The 26,532-nt window shown below is 39.0% G+C and overlaps 1 protein-coding gene across 2 annotated transcripts in view; it reads left to right on the forward strand.

Annotated features, from left to right (window-relative positions):
• Window positions 1-26,532, forward strand: part of prkx (protein kinase X-linked) — a 140,435-nt gene that overhangs the window by 43,559 nt on the left and 70,344 nt on the right. For both annotated transcript variants that reach the window (XM_072262637.1, XM_072262638.1), the window contains 2 exons: window positions 4,035-4,203; window positions 6,585-6,848. In XM_072262637.1, coding sequence (XP_072118738.1) covers window positions 4,035-4,203; window positions 6,585-6,848 — 433 coding nt within the window. The remainder of the gene's footprint in view (window positions 1-4,034; window positions 4,204-6,584; window positions 6,849-26,532) is intronic.

Consider the following 26,532-nt stretch of genomic DNA (forward strand, 5'->3'; position numbering starts at 1 on the left):
TGCTGTTGAATGTCCCCAAATACTCTCAGACAGTTTCTGAAATTAAATAAAACTGATTTGCTAAATATGTCTAAAGCAATAAAAGCACTGAAGCAAAATTCAAACTGTCTTTTACTTGGGTTCTTTTCATATATTTGCCACCATTTCAATGACTAGTCTTGTTCTTTCACTCATTCTACCTGGGGCATGTTCAGTTGGCAGATTCTGCAACGTGACATCTGGAGAATTTAAATCGTTTTCATTGTTGCTGAACCCCATGGACTCCAGCAACAGACTACAGATGGGAAATGGCTGTCTAAGGAACACCATCATGTTCCCGACCTCTATTTTAGCGTGCGAATCCTGCATTTGACATTATTTACACTGATAAAGTGTCAGCAGTTTGGCACATAACTGCTGACATTTCCCAACAAGTTCCAGGCTGTCACATTGGCAGCAGTCATGAAATACGTTTGTTATGGTATTTGTATGTGATTGCAATCAGAAAATAAAGCACAAGCTGTCAGGTGACATTAAAGAAAATGCTTATGTTTCTCGGCCTGAAATGTTGACTGTTTATTCCTCTTTGTAGAAGCTGCCTGATGAGTTTCTCCAGCATTTTGTATGTGATGCTTATTTAAGTCCCATCTTTATTTCACTCCTTTCCTTTTTGTGGATCTAGGATGACTTGCTTCCACTCTAGTTCTCTTCATTCTGGGGTAAGGGATAAGACCATAGGGATTTATAAACTCTTCTACTGATGGGTCAAGAGGTACCCCATGGGTGGGTTGGTGATCTTCCATGTGCTTCCAAATCACAAACGCAATTTTCTCTCTCCCACCTTGAATGCCTTTTGTCCTCTTTACGCAGTCATAAGCTAAGTTCACCAAGGATCATTGAAGATATTACATTTTTTTCCAAAGAATATTTGAGAACATCCTTCAGTCTTCCTCTAGTAATTTGTTCCTTTCATAGAGCTTGGAATTGGGAGCATTGTGATAGGCATTCAAACAATATGGCTTTCCCAGCAGAGCCAAAAGAGTGTAATTAGGGATTTGGTGTAGGATACAGTGGCTGGTACAGCATGATAATTTTAGAACATAGAACAGTGCAGCCCAGGTAATGATCTTTTGGCTGTGCCGAGCATGATTCCATATTGAACTAATCCCTCCTGCTTTCACATGGCCCATATCCTTAAATTCTCTGCATATTTATGTGCCTATCCTAAAGGACTTTCTGCTTCTCTCTAAGGTGTGTGAGTCCACACACATCTTTTGCTATGAGCATACAAAGGAATTTAAACTGCGCACAAAAGGTTCTTACTCTCTACCTCATTGGCATGTAAAGTATATTTCACGATTGTTACAGAACACATTTCCTTTTCTGGTTTCTGATATCGACGATGTTGATAATGTGGAGTTTGCGATGATTTGTCTGCAGATTTTAGAATGGTCTTATTTATACTGTTTTTATTGAAGAAATTATTCAGTGCACACATTTGGTTGTCACAGGGCAAAAAATTGCACAGCACAAGATTTTTGCACACACTCTTCATTACAAATTAAAGGGAACGTTGACCACTACCTCAGGTAGCCCATTCCAATCAACAACTACTCTCTGTGTGGGGAAAAAAATTTAAAAAAAACTTTCTCAGCACCTCCCTGTAAACTTTCACACTCTCATTTTAAAGTTATGTCCTCTAGTGTTCAACATTTCTATACTTGGAGAAAGATTTGGGCTGTCTATCCTATCTTGGCCTCTCATAATCTTAAACTTCTATCGGGTATCTTCCAGCCTCCAGAGCAGAGAAAGCAATCCAAGTTCGTCTACCTCTCCTTATAAGTAATAACCGCAAATCAAGCAACATCCTGATACAACACTCCATTTCCCCTACATCTTTCCTGTAATGGGAAGACCAGAATTGCGCACTATAAGACATAGGAGCAGAATTAGGCCATTTGGTTCATCAAGTCTGCTCCACCATTCCATCATGACTGATTTATTATCCTTCTCAACTGTATTCTCCCTGTAACCTTTGATGTCCCTATTAATGCCTGCTTTAAATATACCTAACAACTTGGCCTCCACAGTGGTCTGTGGCAATGAATTCCACAGATCTGTCAACCTCTGGCTAAAGAAATACCTCATCTAAAAGGATATCTATAAGACCATAAGATATAGGAGCAGAAGTAGGCTATTCGACCCATCGAGTCTGCTCCACTATTCAATCATGGGCTGACCCATTTCTTCCAGTCATCCGCACTCCCCTGCCTTCTCCCTATGCCCTGGCTAATCAAGAGCCTATCTATCTCTGCCTTAAATGCACCCAATGACATGGCCTCCACAGCCGCTTCTGGCAACAAATTCCACACATTTGCCACCCTCTGACTAAAGTAATTTCTCCGCATCTCAATTCTGAATGGACGTCCTTCAATCCTGAAGTTGTGCCCTTTGTCCTAGACTCCCCTACCATGGGAAATAATTTCTCCCCATCTAAATAATAGTCTGCCAGTTTATTTCTGCTAGTGTCCCTTTCCAGTCAACTTTGGCCAGCTCCCCTCTCATGCCATTGTAATTTCCTTTATTCCACTGAAATACCAACACACTGGAATTTAGTTTCTCCTTCTCAAATTTCAAAAATCCTTCTATTCCAAGGCTGTGCCTTCTCGTTATAGACTCCCCCACTAGAGGAAAAGTCCTCTCCATGTCCATTCTATCTAGTCTTTCAATATTCCATAGGTTTCAATGAAATCCCCTTTTATTCTGAACTCCAGCGAGTACAGGCCCAGAGCAATCAAATGCTCCTCGCCTGTTAACCCTCTTTTTCCTGGGATCATTCTTGTGAACCTTCTCTACAGTGCCCAATGCCAGCACGTCCTTTCTGAGATAAGGTACCAAAAATGCTCTCTGAAATTAGTGTGGTCTGACGAATGCCTTATAAATCCTTGGCTCTAAATATTCCAACCTTTATGTAACTGCATCATCGCTTCCTGACCATTGTACTCTATGCCCCTGAAAATGAAGGCAAGCATGTCATATCCCTCTTTGCCTCTCCATCTATTTGTGTTTGCTTTCAGGGTGATATGGACCCAAGGTTCCTCTGTACATTAATGCTGTTAAGGACCAGTACACACTTTGCCCTTAAATTAGACCCCTCAAAGTACACCACCTTGCACTTGCCCGGATTAAACTCTTATCAGCCATTTCTGTGCCCATATTTATAAATGACTTTGACAACCTTCTTCACAGTCCAAATCTTTTGTAATTTGGGCTGGGTTTTGTTGTCAGAAACAGAATATCCCGAATAGAGACTGCTTACTAATTTTATGACTTTATAGATTTGAGTGTGATTTTTTAAAAAAAAAATTATTATTATTGGATGCCTGAAAGTTAAATGCAAGTGACAATTGCAGCAGTTCCAGTGACCATGTGGGGTTTTTTTTTCCAGGTGCTCCAGTTTCCTCCCACTTTCCAAAGCTATATGAGTTAGTAGGTTAATTGGTCACATGAGTGTGATTGTATAGCTCAAACCCATTGGGCCAGAAGGCCCTGTAACTGATCGGTAACTGTAAATTAGAAATGGATGATTATGGGTGGTGTAGGAGGAAAGGATTAGAATAGTCATGGAATAGGTTCATATTGGTCTGCACAACATTGTGGGCCAAAGGGCCCATCCTGTGTAGTTTCTGCTCTGTGCTCAATGTTCTATATGGCATTGGTAGTCCTCCACTACATTGTACCTTGTGTGGAATTTTCCAAAGTTTTTAATGTTCTGTTACAAGTACTGTTGAGTAACCTAACACTGAAAATAATCAATCCCAGACTTCGTTTTGTTTTAACACATAGCTACACTTTGTGTGCTTTTAAAGGGAATGCAAGGCTTCTGAATGTTAGAAAAACTGTCTAACTTGAAGTAACTACAGAGAAATCTTTTTTAAAAAAAATTTGCTGCATTTTTTTTGAAGGCTATGGAATTTAAAAATCTGGCAAGTTCAAGTCACGTGATCTGTGTCAATATATTTTTTGTGACTGATCACTTTTGTGCTGTTTTATAGGGACTGGAACCTTTGGTCGAGTTCTGTTGGTCAAAGACAAAAAGACAAGAGAATATCGTGCTTTGAAAGTGATGAGTATTCCTGATGTAATTCGCCTTAAACAGGAACAACATGTACACAATGAAAAAAGCATATTAACAGAAATTCATCATCCATTTCTTATAAAACTGTAAGTAAGCTTCATGGTTTTGCATATTTAAATGTTGCGCTTCAGTATACATATTGTTAAAATGGTATTTTCTTTTACAAATTGCTTGATGTAGATTGCAGAGTTTCAATAAAACTAAGCTGAATTTGGGCTCTGAACTCTTACTTCAGTATCCGATGGTAGAGTACCATACATAAAAATGCAAAATTTTTAATTATTATGCAATGCATTAATTGATTGACTGCAGTTCATACATACTATGGCACAAAGTATGCAATACGATGGTGTAATGCCATTACAGCTTGGGGCAATCTGGAATTCAGAGTTCAATTCCACCGCTGTCTGTAATGAGTTTGTATGTCCTCCCCATGAACTGCATGAATTTTCTCCGGGTGCTCTGGTTTCCTCCCACAGTCCAAAGATGTACCAGTTAGTAGGTTAATTGGTCATTGTAAATTGTCCTGTGATTAGGCTTGGGTTAAATAGGTGGGTTGCTGGGCAGTGTGACCCTTTGGGTCAAAAGGGCCTGTTCCATGTTCTATTTCTAAATAAAATAATAAAAGTACTTAATCTACTAAACAGCATACTAGGAGTGCAAGCTAAATTCTTATTTCTTTTCAGTGCACATGAATTTTATTTAAAATCTCTGGACTTCTGCATTATGATTCTGAGGATTAATTTTACTCTGTGGTTTCCAGTCACATGCTGTTGTGTAACAGCATACCTGTACCTTTGGTTCTGGCCACAGGTCCTCCCTAGTGTTACAAGGATTAACCCCCAATAATGATCAGTTAGGCATGGGAAAATCTGTATTTACTGACAGGTGTTTGTCTCAGTTCACAAGCACAGAAATTTGCACAACTGAATAGCTGTGTGCAGGTGTTGTAATTAGGTTTCCCTGATCCTCCAAGAATATTCAAAGAAGAGAAAAGGTAATATCTGGGGTAAAAGGGTCTACACTGGGCAGGTATTCCTTGCAGTTTCAATGTGATCTCCAGACGTCCGATCTGGGGTCCTTGCAGCCATTATGGTTGGTCTCTGGACAGTTGTCACTGCCTGAGCTCCCACAATACTTCATTCTTAATCCTTCCCTTAGCAGATCAGTGTCTGCTTCAGTTTCGTTGGCTTGAGGTCATCAGACTGACCTGTGTCTGCTTCTGACTGGATGAGGCCCAGGGCTACATGCAGTATTGCTTTATGGGTCTCCTTTCAGCTTTATGCCTTAGGTGATTTCTTTTTGTTCTGTTCAGCTCAGACTGGCTCAAACCAGTCTAACTGGATCACACGAACGTGGACCCAGACAACCAGATCACAAGCTGTCCCTTCTTCAAACTTGCCATTTTACGTGATAAACAGCTTTTTATCTGAGAACGGGCTTCTCATGTTCAACAGATCTTTAGCTCCTTAATCCATGGATTATTCCTTAATCCATGTTCAACTGCTGTGATTTAAGTTATCCCAGAGCAAGAATCAATTCGCCAAACAGTTCACAAAACAGCCACCTTCATTCCTACCATTACATGGCAAGCACAAAGAATTTTGCTTTACCCATTTCCACCACCCTTGCCTCATTACTGTTCACTGATCTGTAGTTTTTTTTTCCTCTGGCCAACACCAGGTTGTGGTGTAACCCGAATAGTTTGCAAGTTGGAAGTGCAGCCACCTGGCAATATAGTTAAATAAAAACATCAGCCAACCAAGGGTAGTACGTACTAGCAGTTTGATCGCTCAAGTCAAAGTATGACTTTCTCCTAATGGATTGTCTGTTTGTGGGATTTCAGCTGGCTGTAGAGGCCAATACAGACACAATCCAGCCCCCTTTGCCACTTGCTGATTCCCACAGGACTTAATCTAGGATGTTATGGCTGATTCCCTTAACAGAGAGTCCCTGTTCGTGACTTTAAATGTGTGGATGTTGATGTACGTGCAGCTACCACATGGTCCTTGACAGATTGGGTTCAGCTTCCAGTGGCATGAAATGCAAGCCAGCCAAGGCTATCATAGTTAAATCATAAGAAATAAACTCAGTCATTCAGATATTGCTATGGACAGTTCACATATGGCAGAAGGTCCTTACACCAGCTATCTAATCGATTTTAGTCTCTGAAATGCTCGTTTGTATGTACATTAGTTGGGAGTTCATTACCTGGGGAGGACCTGCATAGCTGTGTCAAATCCTATCCTTTGGATTACAGAGAAATGCGTTATTTTTGTTTGAATTTTGCTCAAGGCCTGTGATCTGTGATGAAATTGAACATGAATATTTCAACCTTAGTCTATTTGGAGAGTTTCATTTCCTCTTTTGATATATTAGATATATATATTTAATATATCATTTGATTTTTGTCTAATGCTCATAATTCTTCCAGTCTAACCTTTCTGTTGATCTTTTTTAATCACAGGTACTGGACACATCATGATGAATGCTTTTTATATATGCTAATGGAATATGTGCCTGGAGGTGAACTATTTTCTTACTTGCGTAACATGGGGCGTTTCAACAATAGTACTGGACTTTTTTACTCTGCAGAGATTGTGTGTGCAATGGAGTATCTACATGCCAAAGATATTGTTTACAGAGATTTAAAACCTGAGAATATTTTACTGGACAAAGATGGTCATATAAAACTTACAGATTTTGGATTTGCAAAGAAACTTGTTGACCGGTAAGTAATTTGCTCAGCTGATTGATTCAATTTATTGAGAATGTAGAAATGCTTTATTACATTCTCCAATCAATCAAGTATTCTGAAGGAATAATTCCTTACATTTCAAGATATTATTAATACAAGGAAAATTAGAATTTCTGCGCATATATTTTGATGATCGTGAGGATAGAAAGAAGGTTACAACAGTATCCAAGTCAACTGAGGAAGTGGGCAAGGGTTTAGCTGATGAAATTAACTTCAAGTGCAAAGTTAACCTGGTAAAGATGCACACAGTGAATGGCAGGGCCCTGAGGAGTGTTACTGAACAGTAATGAGGTGCAAGTACATAATTCCCTGAAAGAAGTGATACAGGTGTGCAGCATTTAAAAGGCTTTGTCAGCTGAGGCATTTTGAGTTTGGAAGTTAGTTACAGTTTTATAAATTATTGGCTGGGCTGCTCTTGAGTATTCTGTGCAGTTCTGGTTGCTATGCCCTAGAATGGGTGATTAAGCCAAACAGGGTGCAGAAAAGATTTGCAGGAATGTTACCTGGTCTGGAGGGCTTGAATTACAAGGAAAGTGGATAGGCTTGAAATGTTTCCCCTAGTGCAAAGAAGCTGGGTAATGACCTTGTAGAGATTTATTGGCTTTTTCAGAATCAGGCTTAATATATGTTAGTGATATTATGAAATTTGTTGTCTTTGCGACAGCAATATAATACAAAGTAATAGAGAAAAAAACTATTATGGAAGATGTACAGTATGTATACTGTATTGCTTGATTGCTGGGTACCGTACCATCAATTTGCGGGGCATGTCGGGTCTTGGACTAGATACAGTATGTGTGTTTTTGCGTGACTGATTTTTTTTTTCCCCTCACTATTTTAAATGTGCTGTGCATGTTTTGTAACTTGGCCCTAGAGAAACACTATTTCATTTGGCTGTAACTGTGTATGATGATTAAACTTGATTTTTGAATTTAAATAGGAAGTGCAAAAAGAGAGGAAAAATAGTGTTCATGAGTTCAATGTCCATTTGGAAATTAGATGGCAGAGGAGAAGAAGCTGTTCCAGAATTGTTGAGTGTGTGCCTTCAGGCTCTTGTACCTCCTTCCTGATGGTAGCAATGAGACTAGAGTATGTCCTCGGTGATGGGGGTCCTTAATGATGAGTGCTGCCTTTTTGAGACATCACTCTTTGTAGATGTCCTGGCTGCTATGGAGGCTAGTGCCCACGATGGAGATGACTTAAGTTTACAACTCTCTGGGTCCTGACGAATCCTGATGAAGGGTCTCGGCCTGAAACGTCGACTGTACCTCTTCCTAGAGATGCTGCCTGGTCTGCTGCATTCACCAGCAACTTTGATGTGTGTTGCTTGAATTTCCAGCATCTGCAGAATTCCTGTTGTTGACATGGGCCTATCAATTGGAATAGGTTTGTAGATATAATAGAAAACTCTGATTTGTTTTGTTGTATTATTCAACCACCCATTAAGAGTCAAGACTGTTTGAATTGTGGCTGCTTTGGATTTTGTTTAAATTCAAACTAAAACTTGGTATTTTTCTGTTTCTGGAAAGTACATAGAAATTTCAGATAATTAAGTTTTTCCATTCTGATCACTTAATGCACTTCATTCCTTAACTCCTGTTTAACATGTCAACATTTGTCACCTACTTGTTTTTTCTTAATAAAAACTTTTTCTTTTCCTATTCATGAATGAATATTCTTCCTAGCTGTTTAATGTAACAGATGTGGACAAATTAATCTTCAGTTCATTGTTTTGTTGGTTAAGGATCATAAATAGGAGATTCTGCAGATGCTGGAAGTCTAGTGCAACACGTACCAATTGCTGGAGGAAATCATCAGGTGAGGCAGCCTCTATGGAGAGGAACAAACAGTTGATTTTTGGTCCTGATGAAGGGTCTTGGCATGAAGTGTTAGCTGTTTATTCCTCTCCATAGATGCTGCCTAATCTGCTAAATTCCTCCAGCAAGGAATGGTGACATTTCTATTTTACTAATTGATATAAAGTCTGCTACGGGAGGCACAGTAGGGGCTATTAAAAGAAAAGATTCAACTGCTTTAATGAATACCTTGAACATCCTGATATCCCATAGGACACTTTTATACTGTGCCAGTAGCATTGTGCTGTTGTACAGTATATTTAACTATGTTTTGTAGACACTTCGTGTGGGCACATGGCCAAGTGGTTAAGGCATTGGACTAGCTACCTGAAGGTCGTGAGTTCGAGCCCCAGCCGAGGGAACGTGTTGTGTCCTTAAGCAAGGCACTTAATCACACATTGCTGTGCGACGACACTGGTGCCAAGCTGTATGGGTCCTAATGCCCTTCCCTTGGACAACATTGGTGTCATGGAGAGGGGAGACTTGCAGCATGGGCAACTGCTGGTCTTCCATACAACCTTGCCCAGGCCTGCGCCCTGGAGAGAGAAGACTTTCCAGGCGCAGGTCCATGGTCTCGCAAGGCTAACAGATGTCTTTACTTTATAGACACTTCATGTTAACTTATCTACAGAATATATTTTTTGTTATGTTAATATTATTTTGTGTTGTATGTGATGCATGTACTGTGTTTTACACCTTGGTCCCAGATGTTGTTTTGTTTAGATGTATACATGTGTACAGTTGAATGAGAGATGCAGAGATGGCAGAAGAACTGATGGAAGTGGAAGATGTCTTCAGTATACCGGACATTCAAGAGTGTCAGGGAAGTGAAATTTGTGCAGTGAAAATTACGACTGAGAAGGTGCTCAGGAAGCTTAATGGTCTGAGGGTGGATAAATTTTCTGGACCTGATGAATGCACCCTGGAGTTCTGAAGGAAGTAGCTGGGGAGATTGCGGAGGCATTAACGATGATCTTTCAAGAATCGATAGATTCTAGCATTGTACTGGATGACTGGAAAATTGCAAATGTTACTCTGCTATTTAAGAAGGGTGGGAGGCAGTAGAAAGGAAACTGTAGACCTGTTGACCTGACATCAGCGGTTGCGAAGTTGTTGGAATTGATTGTTAGGGATGAGATTACGGAGTACCTGGAGGCAGATGACAACATAGGCTAAAGCCAGCATGGTTTCCTGAACGGAAAATCCTGCCTGACAAACCTACTTTTTTGAGGAAATTGCAAGCAGGATAGACAGGAGATGCAGTAGATGTGGTGTACTTGGATTTTCAGAAGGCCTTTGACAAGGCACATGAGGCTGCTTAGCAAGATAGGAGCCCATGGAATTACAGGAAGTTACTCGCATGGGTGGAGCATTGGCTGGTCGGCAGAAAATAGAGACTGGGAATAAAGGGATCCTATTCCGGCATGGCTGCTGGTTACCAGTGGACTGCTGCTTTTTACAATGTATGTCAATGATTTGGACTACGGTATTAATGGATTTATGGCTAAATTTGCTGATGATACAGAGATAGGTGGAGGAGCGGATAGTGTTGAGGAAACAGAATCTGCAGAGAGACTTAGATAGTTTAGGGGAATGGGCAAAGAAGTAGCAAATGAAATACAGTGTTGGAAAGTGTATGGTCATGAACTTTGGTGGAAGAAATAAATGGGAAGACTAATAGTTCCCATTTGGGGAGAGAATTCAAAATGCGGAGATGCAAAGGGACATGGGAGCCCTTGTGCAGGATACCCTAAAGGTTAACCTCCAGGTTGAGTTGGTTGTGAAGAAGGCAAATGCAATGTTGGCATTCATTTCTGGAGGTATAGAATGTAAGAGCAGGAATGTGATGTTGAGGCTCTTTAAGGCACTCGTGAGACCACACTTGGAGTATTGTGTGCAGTTTTGGGCTCCTTATTTTAGAAAGGATATACTGACATTAAAGAGGGTTCAGAGAAGATTCACAAGAATGATTCCAGGAATGAAAAGTTTACTGTATGAGAAACATCTGGCAGTTCTTGGGCTGTATTCCCTGGAGTTCAGGAGAATGAGGGGAGATCGCATAGAAACATTCTGAATGTTAAAAGGCCTCAACAGATTAGATATGGCAAAGTTATTTCCCATGGTAGGGGATTCTAGGACAAGAGGGCGCAACTTCAGGATTGAAAGACGTCCATTTAGAACAGAGATGCAGAGAAATTACTTTAGTCAGAGGGTGGTAAATCTGTGCAATTTGTTGCCACGAGCGGCTGTGGAGGCCAAGTCATTGGGTGTATTTAAGGCAAAGATAGGTTCTTGATCAGCCAGGGCATCAGAGGGCATGGGGAGAAGGCAGGGGAGTGGGGATGACTGGAAGAATTGGATCAGCACATGAATGAATGGTACTTCTGCTCCTATATCTTATGGTCTTATGGAATGACAATAAAATAACAAAGTATTGACATTATTTTTCTATTAATTACAGGTTATTAGATTGGATTTATGAGGACAATTATCTGGGTTAATTTTCTGAAGTGTGCTGATTAAAGAATATTGGCAAATGTTTAGTCATGGAAACTGAGCAGCGAGAATAATGTTTATAAATTTTAATTATGTTTTTGTTTTTGAAAAATGTAATCATGGGTGATTAAGGGCTTCAGATGTGTTTAATTACATTTTACATTAAGTAAAATTAAGCATTAATTTCTTTTGGATGTGTACTCTGAATACACATTTTCAAAGTACTTCTGTGTTCTTGGCTGCTGAGTCAATGCAAAACTGCTTAAAACTTTGACATTTGCAAGAAAACACAATTAGTGTAAAATGATAGGATTTCATCATCATAGAAAAGTACAGCACAGAAACAGACCCTTCAACCCATCTAGTCCATGCTAAAACCATTTAAACTGCCTACTCCCATTGACCTGCACTGGGACCATAGCCCTCCATACCCTTACTGTATATGTATCTATCCAAAGTTTGCCTTAAAAGTAAATCGCGCTTATGTGCACCATTTGTGCTGGCGGATTGTTCCGCACTCACACAACTCTCTGAGTGAAGAACTTTCCCCTCATATTCTCCAACTCAATAACTCAGGTCCCCTAGACCCGGAAACATCCTTATAAATTTTATCTGTACTCTTTCAACCTTATTTACATCCTTCCTGCAGGTAGGTGACCAAACCTGCACACAATACTCCAAATTAGGCCTCACCAATGTCTTATACAACAATATAACATTCCATCTCCTGTGCTCAAAACATTGATATATGAAGGCTAATATGACAAAAAAAAACTTTCTTTACAGCTTTATCTACCTGTGATACCACTTTCAATGAATTATGGACCTATATTCCTAGATCCCTTTGTTCTGTCACACACCTCAGTGCCCTACCGTTCACTGTGTAAGACCTACCATGGCAGGTCCAACTGAAGTGCAACACCTTGCACTGGTCTGCATTAAATTCCATCTGACATTTTTCTGGCCGATCCAGATTCCTCTCATAGTTTTCCACTATACCCCCAATCTCTCTGTCATGTGCGAATTTGCTGCTCCAGTTAACCACATTATCATCCAGATTGTTGATGTAGATGACAAACAACATCCCACCCAGCACCAAACACTGCGGCACACCACTAGTCACAGGCATCCAGTCAGAGAAGCAGCCATCTACTAACTCTCTCTAGCTACTCCCAAAAAGTCAATATCTAATCCAATTTACTACCTCATCTTGAATGGTGAGCGACTGAACCATCCTGACCAACCTCTCGTGGGACCTTGCTAAAGTCATGTAGACAATATCCACTGCCTTGCCTTCATCCACTTTCCTGGTAACTTCCTTGAAAAACTCTTAAGATTGGTTAGGCAATGACTGACAATGCATGAAGCCATGTTGACTATCCTTAATCAGTCATCAGTCCATGTCTATCTAAATACTTATAAATCTGGTCCCTCAGAACTTTGCCAAAACTGATGAGAGACTCACCAGCCTCCTGGTTTATGTTTACAGCCGTTCTTAAACAATGGAATAACATGGTCTATCCTCTAATCCACTAGTACCTTTCCTGTTGCCTCCCATAGGGTCTGAGGAAACGCCTTGTCAGACCTTGGGGATTTATCCACCCTGATTTCTTTCAGGGCATCAGACACCACCTCTTCTGCAATCTGTATAGGCTTCATGACATTGATGCCACTTTGCCTCACTTCTATAGACTCTGTGTCCATGTGTTTAGTAAATATAGATACACAAAAAAAATTATCATATCCCCCATCTGTTTTGGCTGCACACATGGATTATTATTCTGATCTTCCAAAGAACCGATTTTGTCCTTTACAATTCTTTAGCTCTGAATGTATCTGTCGAATCCCTTAGAATCCTCCTTCACCTGGTCTGCTAGGGCAACTTCATGTCTTTTTTTTTTAGCCCTCTTAATTTCTTAAAAGGTTTTCTTGCATTTCTATACTCCACAAGCACCTCCTTTGTTTCTACTTGCCTATACCTGCTACATACCACATTTTTTCTCTTACCAGAGTTCAATATGTTTTGAAAACCAAGGTTCCCTACACTCGTTAACTCTACCTTTTATCCTGACAGGCACATATAAGCTGTGTACTCTCAAAATATGATTTTTGATGGCTTCCCACTTATGAAATACACCTTTGGCAGAAAACAGCCTTTCCCAATCCACACTTCCCAGATCATTTCTGAAACCATCAATATTGGCCTTCCTCCAATTTAAATACTCAACACTGGACCAGATCTGTTTTTTTGTATATGTACTTTGAAACTAATGGCATTGTAATCACTAGATGCAAGGTGTTCTTCTATGCAAACTTCTGTCACCTGCCCTGTCACATTCCCTAATAGCAGATACAGTATTGCATACTTTCTTGTTGGGACCTCTATGTACTGATGAAGGAAGCTTTCCTGAACACATTTGACAACTCTATCCCATCTAGTCCTTTTACAGTCTGGGAGTCCCAGTCAATATGTGGAAAGTACAATTCACCTACTATAGCAACACACCCAAAATGCTGGTGGAACCCAGCAGGCCAGGCAGCACCTATTGGAAGAGGTACAGTTGACGTTTTGGGCTGAGACCCTTCATCAGGACTAACTGAAAGAGGAGATAGTAAGAGATTTGAAAGTGGGAGGGGGAGATCCGAAATAATAGGAGAAGACAGGAGGGGGAGGGATAAAGCTAAGAGCTGGAAAGTTGATTGGCAAAAGGGATACAAGGCTGGAGAAGGGAGAGGATCAAGGGACGGGAGGCCTAGGGAGAAAGGAAGGGGGAGGGGGGCCCAGAGGAAGATGGAGAGCAGGCAAAGAGTTATAGTGAGAGGGACAGAGGGAGAAAAAAGAGAGAGAAAATGGGGAAATAAATAAATAGATAGATAAATAAATAAGGGATGACCTCACCCATTTTGCACTTTGGGTGTGTTACTTGAATTTCCAGCATCTGCAGATTTCCTTGTATTCACCTACTATAACAATCTTGTGTTTCTTGCAACAGTCTGCCATCTCTCTGCAAGTTTGTTCTTCTAAATTGTGTGGACTGTTGGGTGATCTGAAATATAACCTCATTAATGTGGTGATACCTTTTTTTATTTCTCAGTTCCACCCATAACACCTCATGAGACGAGTTCTCCAAATGGAGCACTGCCGTGACATTTTCTCTGACTAGAAATGCCACCCCTCCCACTTAATCCCTCTCGCTCAGTCATGTCTAAAACAAAAGAATCCCGGAATATGGAGCTGCCAGGCCTGCCCTTCCTGCAACCAAGTCTCACTAATGGCTACAATATCATAATTCTGGGTGTTGATCCATGCCCTGAGTGCATTTACCTTTCCTACGATACTTGCTTTGAAGTATATATGCATCTGAGGACACTAGTCACAACCTGCTCAACCTTTTGATTCCTGACTTTGAGAACTTACCAACATCTGCCTCCGCAACCTCTCCACTAACTGTTCTGGCACTCTGGTTCCCATCCCCCGCAATTCTTTCTTAAAGTCTACCAAGCACTTTTAGCAAACCTTCCTGCTAAGTTACTGGTTCCCTTCCAGTTCAGATGCAAACCCTCTCTTCTGTACAGGTCCCACCTTCCCTGGAAGAGAGCCTGAAGATCCAAAAGTGTTATGCCATCCCTCCTACACCAACTCCTTAGCCATGTGTTTAAACTGTATAATCTCCCTCTTTCTCACCTCACTAGCACATGGCATGTGTAACAGTCCTGAGATCACAACCCTGAAGGTCCTATCCTTTAATTTAGCACCTAACTCCTTGAACTCCCTTTGCAGAAAGTCTCCACTGTTCCTACCCATGTCATTGCAGAGGAAATTTGCAGCAGTCAGGCCTCTGGCACTGGGTCTGGTTCTGTGATTCAGAAGGAGGTGGGAGGGGGTGAAGAAGAGACAAGCTGTAGTGATAAAGGATTTGTTAATCGGGGAACAGAAAGGAAGTTCTTTGTACGAGAACAAGATTCCGGATGGTATGTTGCCTCTTGAGTGTCAGGGTCTGGGACATCTTGGGTTGAGAGTCCTCGGCATTCTCAAGTGGGAGGGCGAATAGCCAAAAATCGTGGGCATTCACCCCCCCCCCCCACACCGCCCTGCCCAACAGCTTCCAAAGTGATATACCTGTTGAGGGGGATGGCCACAAAGGTACTCTGCATAAGTTCAAACATAAAATCTTATAATTTAGTGGAATACCTTGGAACCAAGGCGGGTGGCATCAGACCTGTACAATTTGTCCTTAATAATCATTCTGCTGAAGCTACAGTCATTATCATCATCATGTGCCGTATCATACGACATAGGTCATCATGGTCTTTCCAAGACGATCATTGTTCTTGATAAATTTTCCTACAGAAATGGTTTGCCATTGCTTTCTGGGCAGTGTTATTACAAGACAGGTGGCTCTAGCTGTTATCAATACTCTGCAAAGATTGTCTGACTGGCATCTGTGGTTGCATAACCAGGACTTGTGATATGCACCAACTGCTCATACGACCTTCCATCACCTACTCCCATGGCTTCATGTGACCCTGACTGGGGGCTAAGCAGGTACTAAACCTTGCCCAAGGGTGACCTGCAGGCTGGTGGAGGGAATGAATGTTTTGCACCTCCTTTGGTAGAGATGTATATCCACCCCGCCACTCATGATGGTACAGTAGCGCTGATAATTTACTCATTTGCAGGATGTTGGAATCTGGTGAGGCCAGAGTCGTCTTTAACTGTTCTTAAATGATTCCAAGAGAATCATAAGCTTGTCATTGTTTGAAGGCTTGTCTGTCTCAATGACGCTTCAGAGCTACCTTGGTTGTAGTCAAGGTTTTAGGCATTGGCTCTTGGTACAATCACCCTTGCCAAACAGTTCAAAGGGTAGAGGCCATACTAAGAGTGGATCACTGGTCCTTCCAGTTTGGGGGTTCAGCTCAGGGCTAAGAACCCTGACTAGTGAAACAAAATTGTTAAGGAAACAGCAATGAAGAATCCTTGTACATCTGAGTGCAATGGTATTCCCGAGTCTCCATCTGGACTTGTATTACTGATAGTAGTGAAAATGGAGAGGAAGCTAATGACACGATGAAGAAACCCTGAATACTGCCAGAGATGGAGGAGCTTCATTGCTACCCAAAATATCTGTGGCATGATGGGAAGTAAGTCCCTGAGCAAAGGAGATAGCTTAGTCATTGTAGGGTTCAAAGAAGTGTTAATCATATTGCTTTGGGTCAGGAGTTGTAACACTGTCGGAGCAGTGCTGCCAGGATAATCAAGGACACGACTCACCCAGCCAGCACAGTTTTCATCCCTCTTCCCTCCAGGAGAAGGCCCATGAGCTTGAAGACTCGTACGGCCAGATTTGTGAACAGCTTCTTTCCAACTGTGATAAGACTGCTGAACAGATCCTGACCTGGATCTAGGCTGTACGCTCCAAATATCCGGACCTGCCTCTCGGTTTTTTTGCACTACCTTTTCTATTTTCTATTTGTGGTTTATAATTTAAATGTTTAATATTTACTATTGATTTGTACTTCAGGGAGCGCGAAGCGCAGAATCAAATATCGCTGTGTTGATTGTATGTTCTAGTATCAACTGTTTGGCGACAATAAAGTATAAAGATCATATTGGGCAAGACTGCCAGTTTTTCTTCCTGAAAAATGTTAGTAAACCAGATGGTTTTGTAAAGCAGTTCAGTAGTTTTATGGTCTTACTGCTCATTGAGCTCATTGGGTGATGCTGCAACAATGGCCTTGCACTCAACGCTAGTAAAACCAAGGAATTGATTGTGGACTTCAGGAAGGGGTAGTCTGAGGGAACACACCATTACTCAGTCGATCAGTGGTGGATAGGATGAGCAATTTCGAGTTCATATGTGTCAACTTCCGAGGATTTATTCTAGGCCCAACATATTAATGCATGACAGGTTTACATTTCACTAGGAGTTCAAGGAGACTTGGTTTGTCACTAAAGACACTCGCAAGTTTCTATAGATGTACTGTAGAGAGCATTCTGACTGGTTGTATCACTGTCCAAAATGGAGGGGCCACAGTACAGGATCCAAAAAATCTGCAGAAAGTTTTAAACTCAGTCAGCACTAACTTCGCCAGCATCAAGGGCACCTTCAAAGGCAGTGCCTCAAAATGGCAGCATCCATCATTAAGGATCTCCATCACCCAGGACGTGGCCACTTCTCATTGCTGCCATCTAGGAAAAGGTACAGGAGCCTGAAGACACATAATCAGGCTTCCATGAACAACTTTTCCTCTCTGCCATCAGATTTCTGAACAGAAAATGAACCTGTGAACACTACCTCACTACTTTTCCTCCCTTTTCCCACTAATTAGATTCATATAGATTTGCATATTATAATTTGTTTTTTTATTATGTAGTGTTGCCCCAAAACAACATATGCCAGTTATATTAAACCTGATTCTAAATAAACAATAGATCTGTGCAAGCTAAAATGAGATTGGAAATTATGAATTAAAGTAATAGTATAACAGTGAGCAAACAATGTCCAGCATTAAACGAATACATAATTTGTAGTGATATCTTTTTTTACAGCAAAAGAAAGATAAGATTAGTATTCTAGATATAATTATCAAGGGAATTGGATCAAAGGAAAAAGCTTTGGAAAGACAAAACAATAGGGGGGCAAGCTAGTGAGAGACATTCAGAAAAAAGGCCCTGTAAAACAGCAGATATCACAATTGAGATTATATTGAGACCTGACTGCAAATGCTGGAAATCTGGGCAACACAGTTGCTGGAGGAACTCGGGGAAAATTGGAGGGAAATGGACAGTCATTGTTTTGCACCTTACAAGCAGTAACTGACCTCCTGATTCCTATGAAAATATATTAACCTTATCAACATGGAACTTCATCTGTCAATTATTTGACCATTCTTCACATTTACCATTTGACCATTTGTAATTTTTGCAGTCCTTGTTATTAAGGAGGTTCTCATTGAATCCTATCGACTATTGAAAGACCTTGATAGAGTGGGGGTGAAGAGGATGTTTCCTATAGTGGGGAAGTTTAGGACCAGAGGGCACAGACTCAGAATACAAGGATGTTTCTTTAGAGCATAGAGGTATTTCTTTCAGCAGAGGCTGATAGTTTCTTGATCAGTAAGGGTATTAAAGGTTATGGGGTGAAGGCAGAATATTACAGCTGAGAGGAATAATAAATCAGCCCTGTTGGAATGGTGGAGCAGACTCGAACTGAATGGCCTGATTTTGCTCCTATGTCTTATGGTCTTATAATTGACCAGCCTCCCAGTTTGCCATTAACTATCTCTACACAAATATTTATAAATTATAAAATTGGACTTTAAAATTCAAAAAAAGCTGATGTAATGAATAAAGGGGGAGTATTGCCATGGTCGTGACATTACTAATATAACATTTTTGGGGCATTTAATGCTTATCTTTAATGTGACTTAGAAGTCATTGTACTTCTGAAGGAAAATTTGAATAAGTATTTGAATGAATGGATTTGGTACAGGAACAAAGCACTGAACTAAAATTTGAATTGCCCTTACAATATTAAGTCGGGTACAATGTTTTTTTTTAAAGCCACATCCCAGGTAACAATCTTTAGCTCTTTAGTAGGAAATTATTTAAATTTTATAAAAGGAGATGATCCTGGGTCATGGGATTGACATTGGGCTACTTAGCCCTTTAGTTTCTTCTATCTTCTACCTTTTACCTTATAACTCTTTAGACCAACGTTCTTAATACCTTTTAGTTATTAAAAATCTTCTAGTGCAGGATTTAACCTTATTAGAGTTCAGTTACATATTTGTGCATATAGAAGTGTTTCTTAACTTCATTGACAAAACATGGACTGGGCCCTTTGGTCTACCAAGTCTGTGTAACTATGGTACCACATACACACCTCCCCTACCTTTTAATGTCTCTAAATCTTACCATCTTATTTGCTTCGAACACTTCCATCAGGTTCCAGTCATCCACATATACAGTGGTGCTAGAAAGTCTGTGAACCCTGTAGAATTTTCTCTAATTCTGCAGAAGTATCACCTAAAATGTGATCAGATCTTTACATAAGTCCTAAAACTAGATAAAGAGAACCAAATTAAATAAATAACACAAAAGCATTTATACTTGTTCATTTATTTATTGAGAAAAATGATCATTATTGGAAATATTTGTTGGAAAAAGTGAGACTTGGCTGCTGGTCGCTGATGGAGTAACAGGTCTTTCCCGGTGCTCCTAGTTTACTTCCTTTTTTGTTTCCAACCTTTTGAAATATTACTGTTAAACGTGTTGTTATCTTACTATGGCTACCAAAGCAGCTTTGGAATCTATTACGGGCTTGCTTCAAAAGCTTCCTACAGACTCGCAAACGCTTACCGAGGAGTTTCATCAGTTCAGAAAAGAAGCGTCAGCCGATTTACAACAAATCAGCTTTGAAGTTAAACAAATAGGTACAAAACTGGGTGTTATTCGAGAAACTTTAATCCAGCATGATAAGAGGATAAAAGAGCATGAAAAGATTGTAACGATACTGGATAAGAAAACAGATGATCTGCAAAAGCTGTATGAAAAACAATCCAAGTCCAACAGAAAACTGAGACAGAAGATTATTAATTTGGAAAATAGAAGTAGGAGAAATAACTTGCGAATCTTGGGACTTAAAGAGTTAACGGAAGGAGATAATCCTAAGGAATTCTTTGCAAACCTTCTGATGGAATTATTCCCTGATATTATACAGTCTTTACCTTTGATTGTTTTCACCGATAGCCTATTTATAGATTAACTTCAGAATCAAGACCAAGATTGGTCATTATATGCTTTCATGAATTTCAAACAAAGGACCTTTTGATTCGTGAATCCCGTCGGAAAGTTATGATTGACTACAAGGGTCAGAAGATTCGTATTGTTGAAGGTTTCTCATCAGAAGTTATGGAAGAACGTGCTAGGTTTAAAAAAGTTATGGCAGAACTTTATAGCAAAAACTTCAAGCCTTCTCTTTGCTATTCGGCTTGGCTGAGAATTACAATGCAAGATGGCTCAAAGAAATGGTTTCTTATGAATGAAGAGGCTCTGAAAATTTTAGACTTAGAAATATAACTGTTTAGTATTTTTCAGTATGAATAATTGATTCTTTTGTTTGGTAAAACTGTACAAACTTAGTTTTTACTGCATTTTGCTTTGTCTTGGTTGGAACAGTTATCAACATTGAATTCTTTGGAGCGGTTCCAGCAGGCTTTTCTTGGGGGATGATATTAGTCGGGGTAGGCGTCGGCTGCCTTTTGGCCGATTTTCTCTCTTTGGGAGGAGGGAGGGGGATGGGGAGCTCTTTTTTTTCTTGAAGCTGATTTGGAAATTTAGTCAACTCTATTGCCTGGTTACCATATCTCAAGGTTTATTGTTTGGGTTTAATATATATTCTTCTGATCGTTACTTTAACCTTTCTTAAAAATAGTTTTAAAATGGATCAAAGTATTAATTTACTTAGTTTTAGCGTGAAAGGGCTAAATCACCCTGTGAAAAGAAGTAAGATTTTTGCCTATATTAAAAAAAACTTAAGGTACCAATTGTTTTTCTTCAAGAAACTCATGTACGTAAGTGTGACAACTCACGCCTTTTTAATCGATGGAGACTGTCTCATTTCCATTCTTCATTTCAGGCCAAAGCCAGAGACAGTTCTATCCTTATAGATAATAAAGTTTCCTTTGTTCAACATAAAGTAATTTCTGATACTAATGAGCATTTTGTTATAGTATCAGGGAAGCTAGATAACAAATTAATGGTATTTGCCAATGTGTATGCTCCGAATATAGATGACCCAGGCTTCTTTGAGTGTTTTTTTTTTCATTCTTACCAGATCTGAGTCTGTACTCATTGGTGATGGGAGGAGATTTTAATTGTTTTTTAGATCCAGCTTTAGATCGTTCATCTTCTAAACTAGTGATACCAAATAAATCAGCTGTGTTTATTAAATTTTTTCTAATGAAATGTGGTATTGTTGATGTTTGGCGTTCTTTTTTATCCAGTAGACAGGGAATATTTGTTTTTCTCTCATGTCCGCCATACATATTCCAGGATTGATTACTTATTGATAGACAAATGATTCCATTAGATTGATCCTGTGAATATAAAGGGGTTGTTGTCTCAGATCATGCTCCTGTGCTCTTATCTTTAAATCTTCCTGGCCTTCTTCAAACAAATAGATTTTGGCATTTTATTCTAACTTTGTTATCTGATAAAGATTTTTTAAAGTTTATGGAAAGACAAATTACTCTTTTTTTTGAAGAGAATACGTCAGAGGAGCCTTCTAGTCTTATCAGATGGGATGCCTTTAAGGTGTATACTAGAGGACAAATTACTTCTTATACTGCAAGTATTAAGCAAAAAGCTAATAAAGAGAGAAGTAATTTAGCTAACCAGTTGAAACAATTAGACTAATAATATGCCTTGGTTCCAGAGCCTGCTTTACATAAAAGGCCTGTTGAAATTAAAACTAAATATGATCTCCTTTTAACTTATCCAATTGAATCTCAACTCCTAAAAGATAAGTCAATTTTATATTCATGGAGACAAAGCAGGTAAATTATTGGCTAATCAAATTAAAACCTTTATAGCTACACAAGATTAAAGAAATACGTAAAGCTAATGGTAATAGGACAACTGATCATTTAGAAATAAATGATACTTTTAGAGAATTTTATTCTAGACTCTATAGCTCTGACTCTCCTAAGGATAACACTGTAATGAACAATTTGTTAGATCAATTAAACATTCCCACAATCTCTGTTGACAACAGAAAGCAGTTGGAACAACCTGTTTCTTTTGAGGAAATTGTCGAGGCTGTGCGCTCATTGCACTTTGAGGAAAGCTCCGGGTCCAGATAGATTTCTGGAGAGTTTTATGAGACCTTTTCCTCACTGCTTGTACCTCATTTATGTTCAGTTTTTTCGGATTCATTTAAGTTGGGCAGGCTGCCTCAATCTTTCTATGAGGCTTCCATTTCGCTTATCCTCAAAAAGAATAAGGACCCAATTGAATGCTCTTCCTATAGACCAATTTCTTTACTTAATGTTGATACTAAGATTCTACCTAAGGTTCTGGCCCGTAGGATTGAAAATATTTTACCATCTGACATTTCTGATAATCAGACTGGATTTATCAAAATTTGATATTCTCATTTTAATATTTGTCATGTATTAAATATTATCTATTCTCCTTCTAAGGAAATATCGGAATGTCTGGTATCCCTAGACGCTGAGAAGGCTTTTGACAGAGTTGAATGGAATTATTTATTTAAAATTTTAGAAAAATTCAATTTTGGACCTGATTTCATTCAATGGATTATATTACTTTATTTAGCTCCTTCCGCTAGGGTTATTACTAATTCTCAGAATTCCAAACCATTTAAGCTTCAACGTGGCATCAGACAAGGCTGTCCATTGAGTCCTTTACTTTTTGATCTGACTTTAAAACCCTTAGCCATTGCCTTTCAAGAATCTAATGATATCACTGATTTTCTAAGGAGAGGCACTATCCACAAAGTTTCACTTTATGCTGATGATCTATTGCTCTTTATTTCTAATGTCGCGACTTTGTTATCCCATGTGCTTTCTTTACTCTACTGTTTTAGCCAGTTCTCGGGCGATAAACTAAATTTACATAAGAGTGAACTTTTTTCTTTGTATAATTGCATATCAACTAATTCTAATCTTCCTTTTAAAATTGTAAGAAACCAATTTACTTACTTAGGTATAACAATTACTAAAAGTTATAAGTGCTTATTTAAAGAAAATTTTCTTACCCTATTGAATTATGTAAAAAGGACACTATCAAATTGGTCGCCTCTTTCGTTATCATTGATTGATCAAATTAATTCTATTAAAATGATTATTTTACCTAAATTTATATATCTTTTTCAGGCATTATCTGTTTTTTATCCCTAAATCTTATTTTGATTCTCCTGATTCTATTATATCATCCTATATATGGAAAAAAAGCGTTCTAGACTAAACAAAACTCATCTTCAGAAAGCTAAAAAGAATGGAGGGCTAGCTTTACCAAACCTTAGGTTTTATTATTGGGCAGTTACTATACATAATCTTACATTTTGGTTATTTTACATTAAGCATGAGGATTGTCCGATGTGGATTTCTTTAGAAGCAAACTCTGTTAATAAATTTTCTATTATTTCTCCTCTTGGATCCTCACTTCCTTTATCCTTAAGTTAACTGACAATTTGGTAGTTAAACATACTATGAGAATTTGGGTACAATTCTGAAAATACTTTGGCTTATTGAGATTTTCCTCTTTCAAGTCTCATTTTTTTCTAATTTTTTTAAAAATCTTCTATGATAGATGTGGCTTTTAAAGAATGGGATAGATTAGGTATTAAATGCTTCCAGGACTTGTTTGTGGAGGGAAGTCTCCTTTCGTTTGAGCAACTGTCAGCTAGGTATAGCTTACCCAAAACTCACTTTTTTTGATACCTACAAATAAGAGACTTTTTACAATTTGAAATATGTACATTTTCTAAAAGTTCTGATAAGAATCTATTAGATGTAATTTTTAATTTGAAACCCTTTTGTAATGGATCTATATCTAATATTTATAATATGTTGCTGGGAATGAGGTGTTCCTTTAGATAAAATTAAAAATCTTTGGGAACAAGACTTAAAGACTTCAGTTTCTGAGGAAACTTGGAATGAAATTTTTAAATTGGTTAACACTTCATCGTTATGCGCTCATCACTCTCTCCTACAATTTAAAGTGGTCCATAGGGCCCACATGACCAAGGATAAGTTGTCTCGCTTTTATTTGGATATATCTCCTTATTGTGATAAATGTGATAATGGAGAAGCTTCACTCATTCATATGTTATGGACATGCCCGAGTCTTGAAAAATATTGGAAAGAAGTATTTCAAACCTTTTCCGTACTTTTTAAAGTAAATTTTAAGCCCTATCCTTTGACTGCTTTTTTGGTATTGTTGGAAGAAAGGATATTATTTTGGAGAAATCTGATTTGCACATTTCGGTTTTTATTTTTCTTTTTATTTTTCTTATGGTTAGGAGGGTGCTCTTAAATGGAAAGATGCGGTCCCGCCCACTCACGTTCAATGGCTGCGTGATGTGATGTTTAAATTTAGAGAAGATTCAGTGTTCAATTTCTGAATCTAATCAAGACTTTCGAACATTGTGGGGACCTTTTTTGAACTATTTTCAAAACTTTTCATTTGCTGTTAAAGCACAGATGATAGCTATTAATATATTTTTTTCTTTACTGATCAGCTTTGGTCTTGGCAGTGGGTTAGATTTTTTTTCCATATAATAAATTTACCATATTTCAATATTATGAATTAATCAATTTGTATGAATATAGAGTAAGGAGTTTGTATGTGTGATTCAGTATAATGTATTTGATATAATTCTTTTTTTCTTGAACTCTGTATTCTCCTATGTAGAAAATTAATAAAGATATTGAAAAAGTATGTGAACCTTCGCTTTCAATGACTGGTGTGACCACTTGTGTATAGCAATGACGTCAACCAAACAATTCCAGTAACTGTTGATCCGTCCTGCACATCAGCTAGGAGGTATTTTAGGCCATTCCTCCTTACAAAACTGCTTCAACTCTGGGATGTTGGTAGTCTTCCTTGTATGAACTGCTTGCTTCAGATCCTTCTACAATTCTATAGGATTAAAGTCGGGACTTTATCTTGACCATTCCAAAACACAAATTTTCTTAATTTTAAACTGTTCTGTTGTTGATTTGCTCTTGTCTTGTGATCGTGATTGTGGGAGATTTTAATTTTCCGCACATAGACTGGGAAGCCCATACTGTAAAAGGGCTGGATGGTTTGGAGTTTGTCAAATATGTGCAAGATAGTTTTTTTGCAGCAATACATAGAGGTACCAACTAGAGAAGGGGCAGTGTTGGATCTCCTGTTAGGGAATGAGATAGGACAGGTGACGGGGGTATGTGTTGGGGAGCACTTGGGGTTCAGTGATCACAATAACATTAGTTTCAATATAATTATGGAGAAGGATAGGACTTGACCCAGGGTTGAGATTTTTGATTGGAGAAAGGCTAACTTTGAGGAAATGTGAAAGGATTTAGAAGGAGTGGATTGGGACAATTTGTTTTATGGGAAGGATGTAATACAGAAATGGAGGTCATTTAAAGGTGAAATTTTGAGGGTACAGGATCTTTATGTTCCTGTTAGGGTGAAAGGAAAGGTTAAAAGTTTGAGAGAGCCATGGTTTTCAAGGGATATTGGAAACTTGGTTCAGAAAAAGAGAGGGATCTACAATAAATATAGGCAGCTTGGAGTTAATGAGGTGCTCGAGGAATATAAAGAATGTGAAAAGAATCTTAAAGAAATTAGAAAAGCTAAAAGAAGATATGAGGCTGCTTTGGCAAGTAAGGTGAAAATAAATCCAAAGAGTTTCTACAGTTATATTAATAGCAAAAGGATAGTGAGGGATAAAATTGGTCCCTTAGAGAATCAGAGTAGATGACTATGTGCGGAGCCAAAAAAGATGGGGGAGATTTTGAACAATTTCTCTTCTTTGGTATTCACTAAGGAGGAGGATATTGAATTGTGTAAGGTAAAGGAAACAAGAAGGGTAGTTATCGAAAGTATGAAGATTAAAGAAGAGGAAGTACTGGTGCTTTTAAGGAATATAAAAGTGGATAAGTCTCCGGGTCTGGGCAAGATATTCCCTAGGACCTTGAGGGAAGTTAGTGTGGAAATAGCAGGGGCTCTGACAGAAATACTTCAAATGTCATTAGAAATGGGGATGGTGCCAGAGGATTGGAGTATTGCTCATGTGGTTCCATTGATTAAAAAGGATTCTAAGAGTAAACCTAGCAATTGATGGGAAGTATTCTTAGAGATGGTATATATAATTATCTGGGTAGACGGGGTCTGATTAGGAACAGTCAACATGGATTTGTGCGTGGAAGGTCATGTTTGACAAATCTTATTGGATTTTTTGATGAAGTTACTAGGAAAGTTGACGAGGGTAAGGCGGTGGATGTTGTCTGTATGGACTTCAGTAAGGCCTTTGACAAGGTTCCACGCGGAAGGTTAGTTAGGAAGGTTCAATCGTTAGGCATTAATATGGAAGTAGGAAAATGGATTCAGCAGTGGCTGGATGGGAGACGCCAGACAGTATGGTGGATAACTGTGTGTCAGATTGGAGGATGGTGTGTAGCGGTGTACCTCAGGGATCTGTACTGGGTCCAATGTTGTTTGTCATATATATTAATGATCTGGATGATGGGGTGGTAAATTGGATTACTAAGTATGCAGATGATACTAA

Source organism: Mobula birostris, chromosome 7 (genome assembly GCF_030028105.1).
Source record: "Mobula birostris isolate sMobBir1 chromosome 7, sMobBir1.hap1, whole genome shotgun sequence".
Classification (NCBI taxonomy): domain Eukaryota; kingdom Metazoa; phylum Chordata; class Chondrichthyes; order Myliobatiformes; family Myliobatidae; genus Mobula; species Mobula birostris.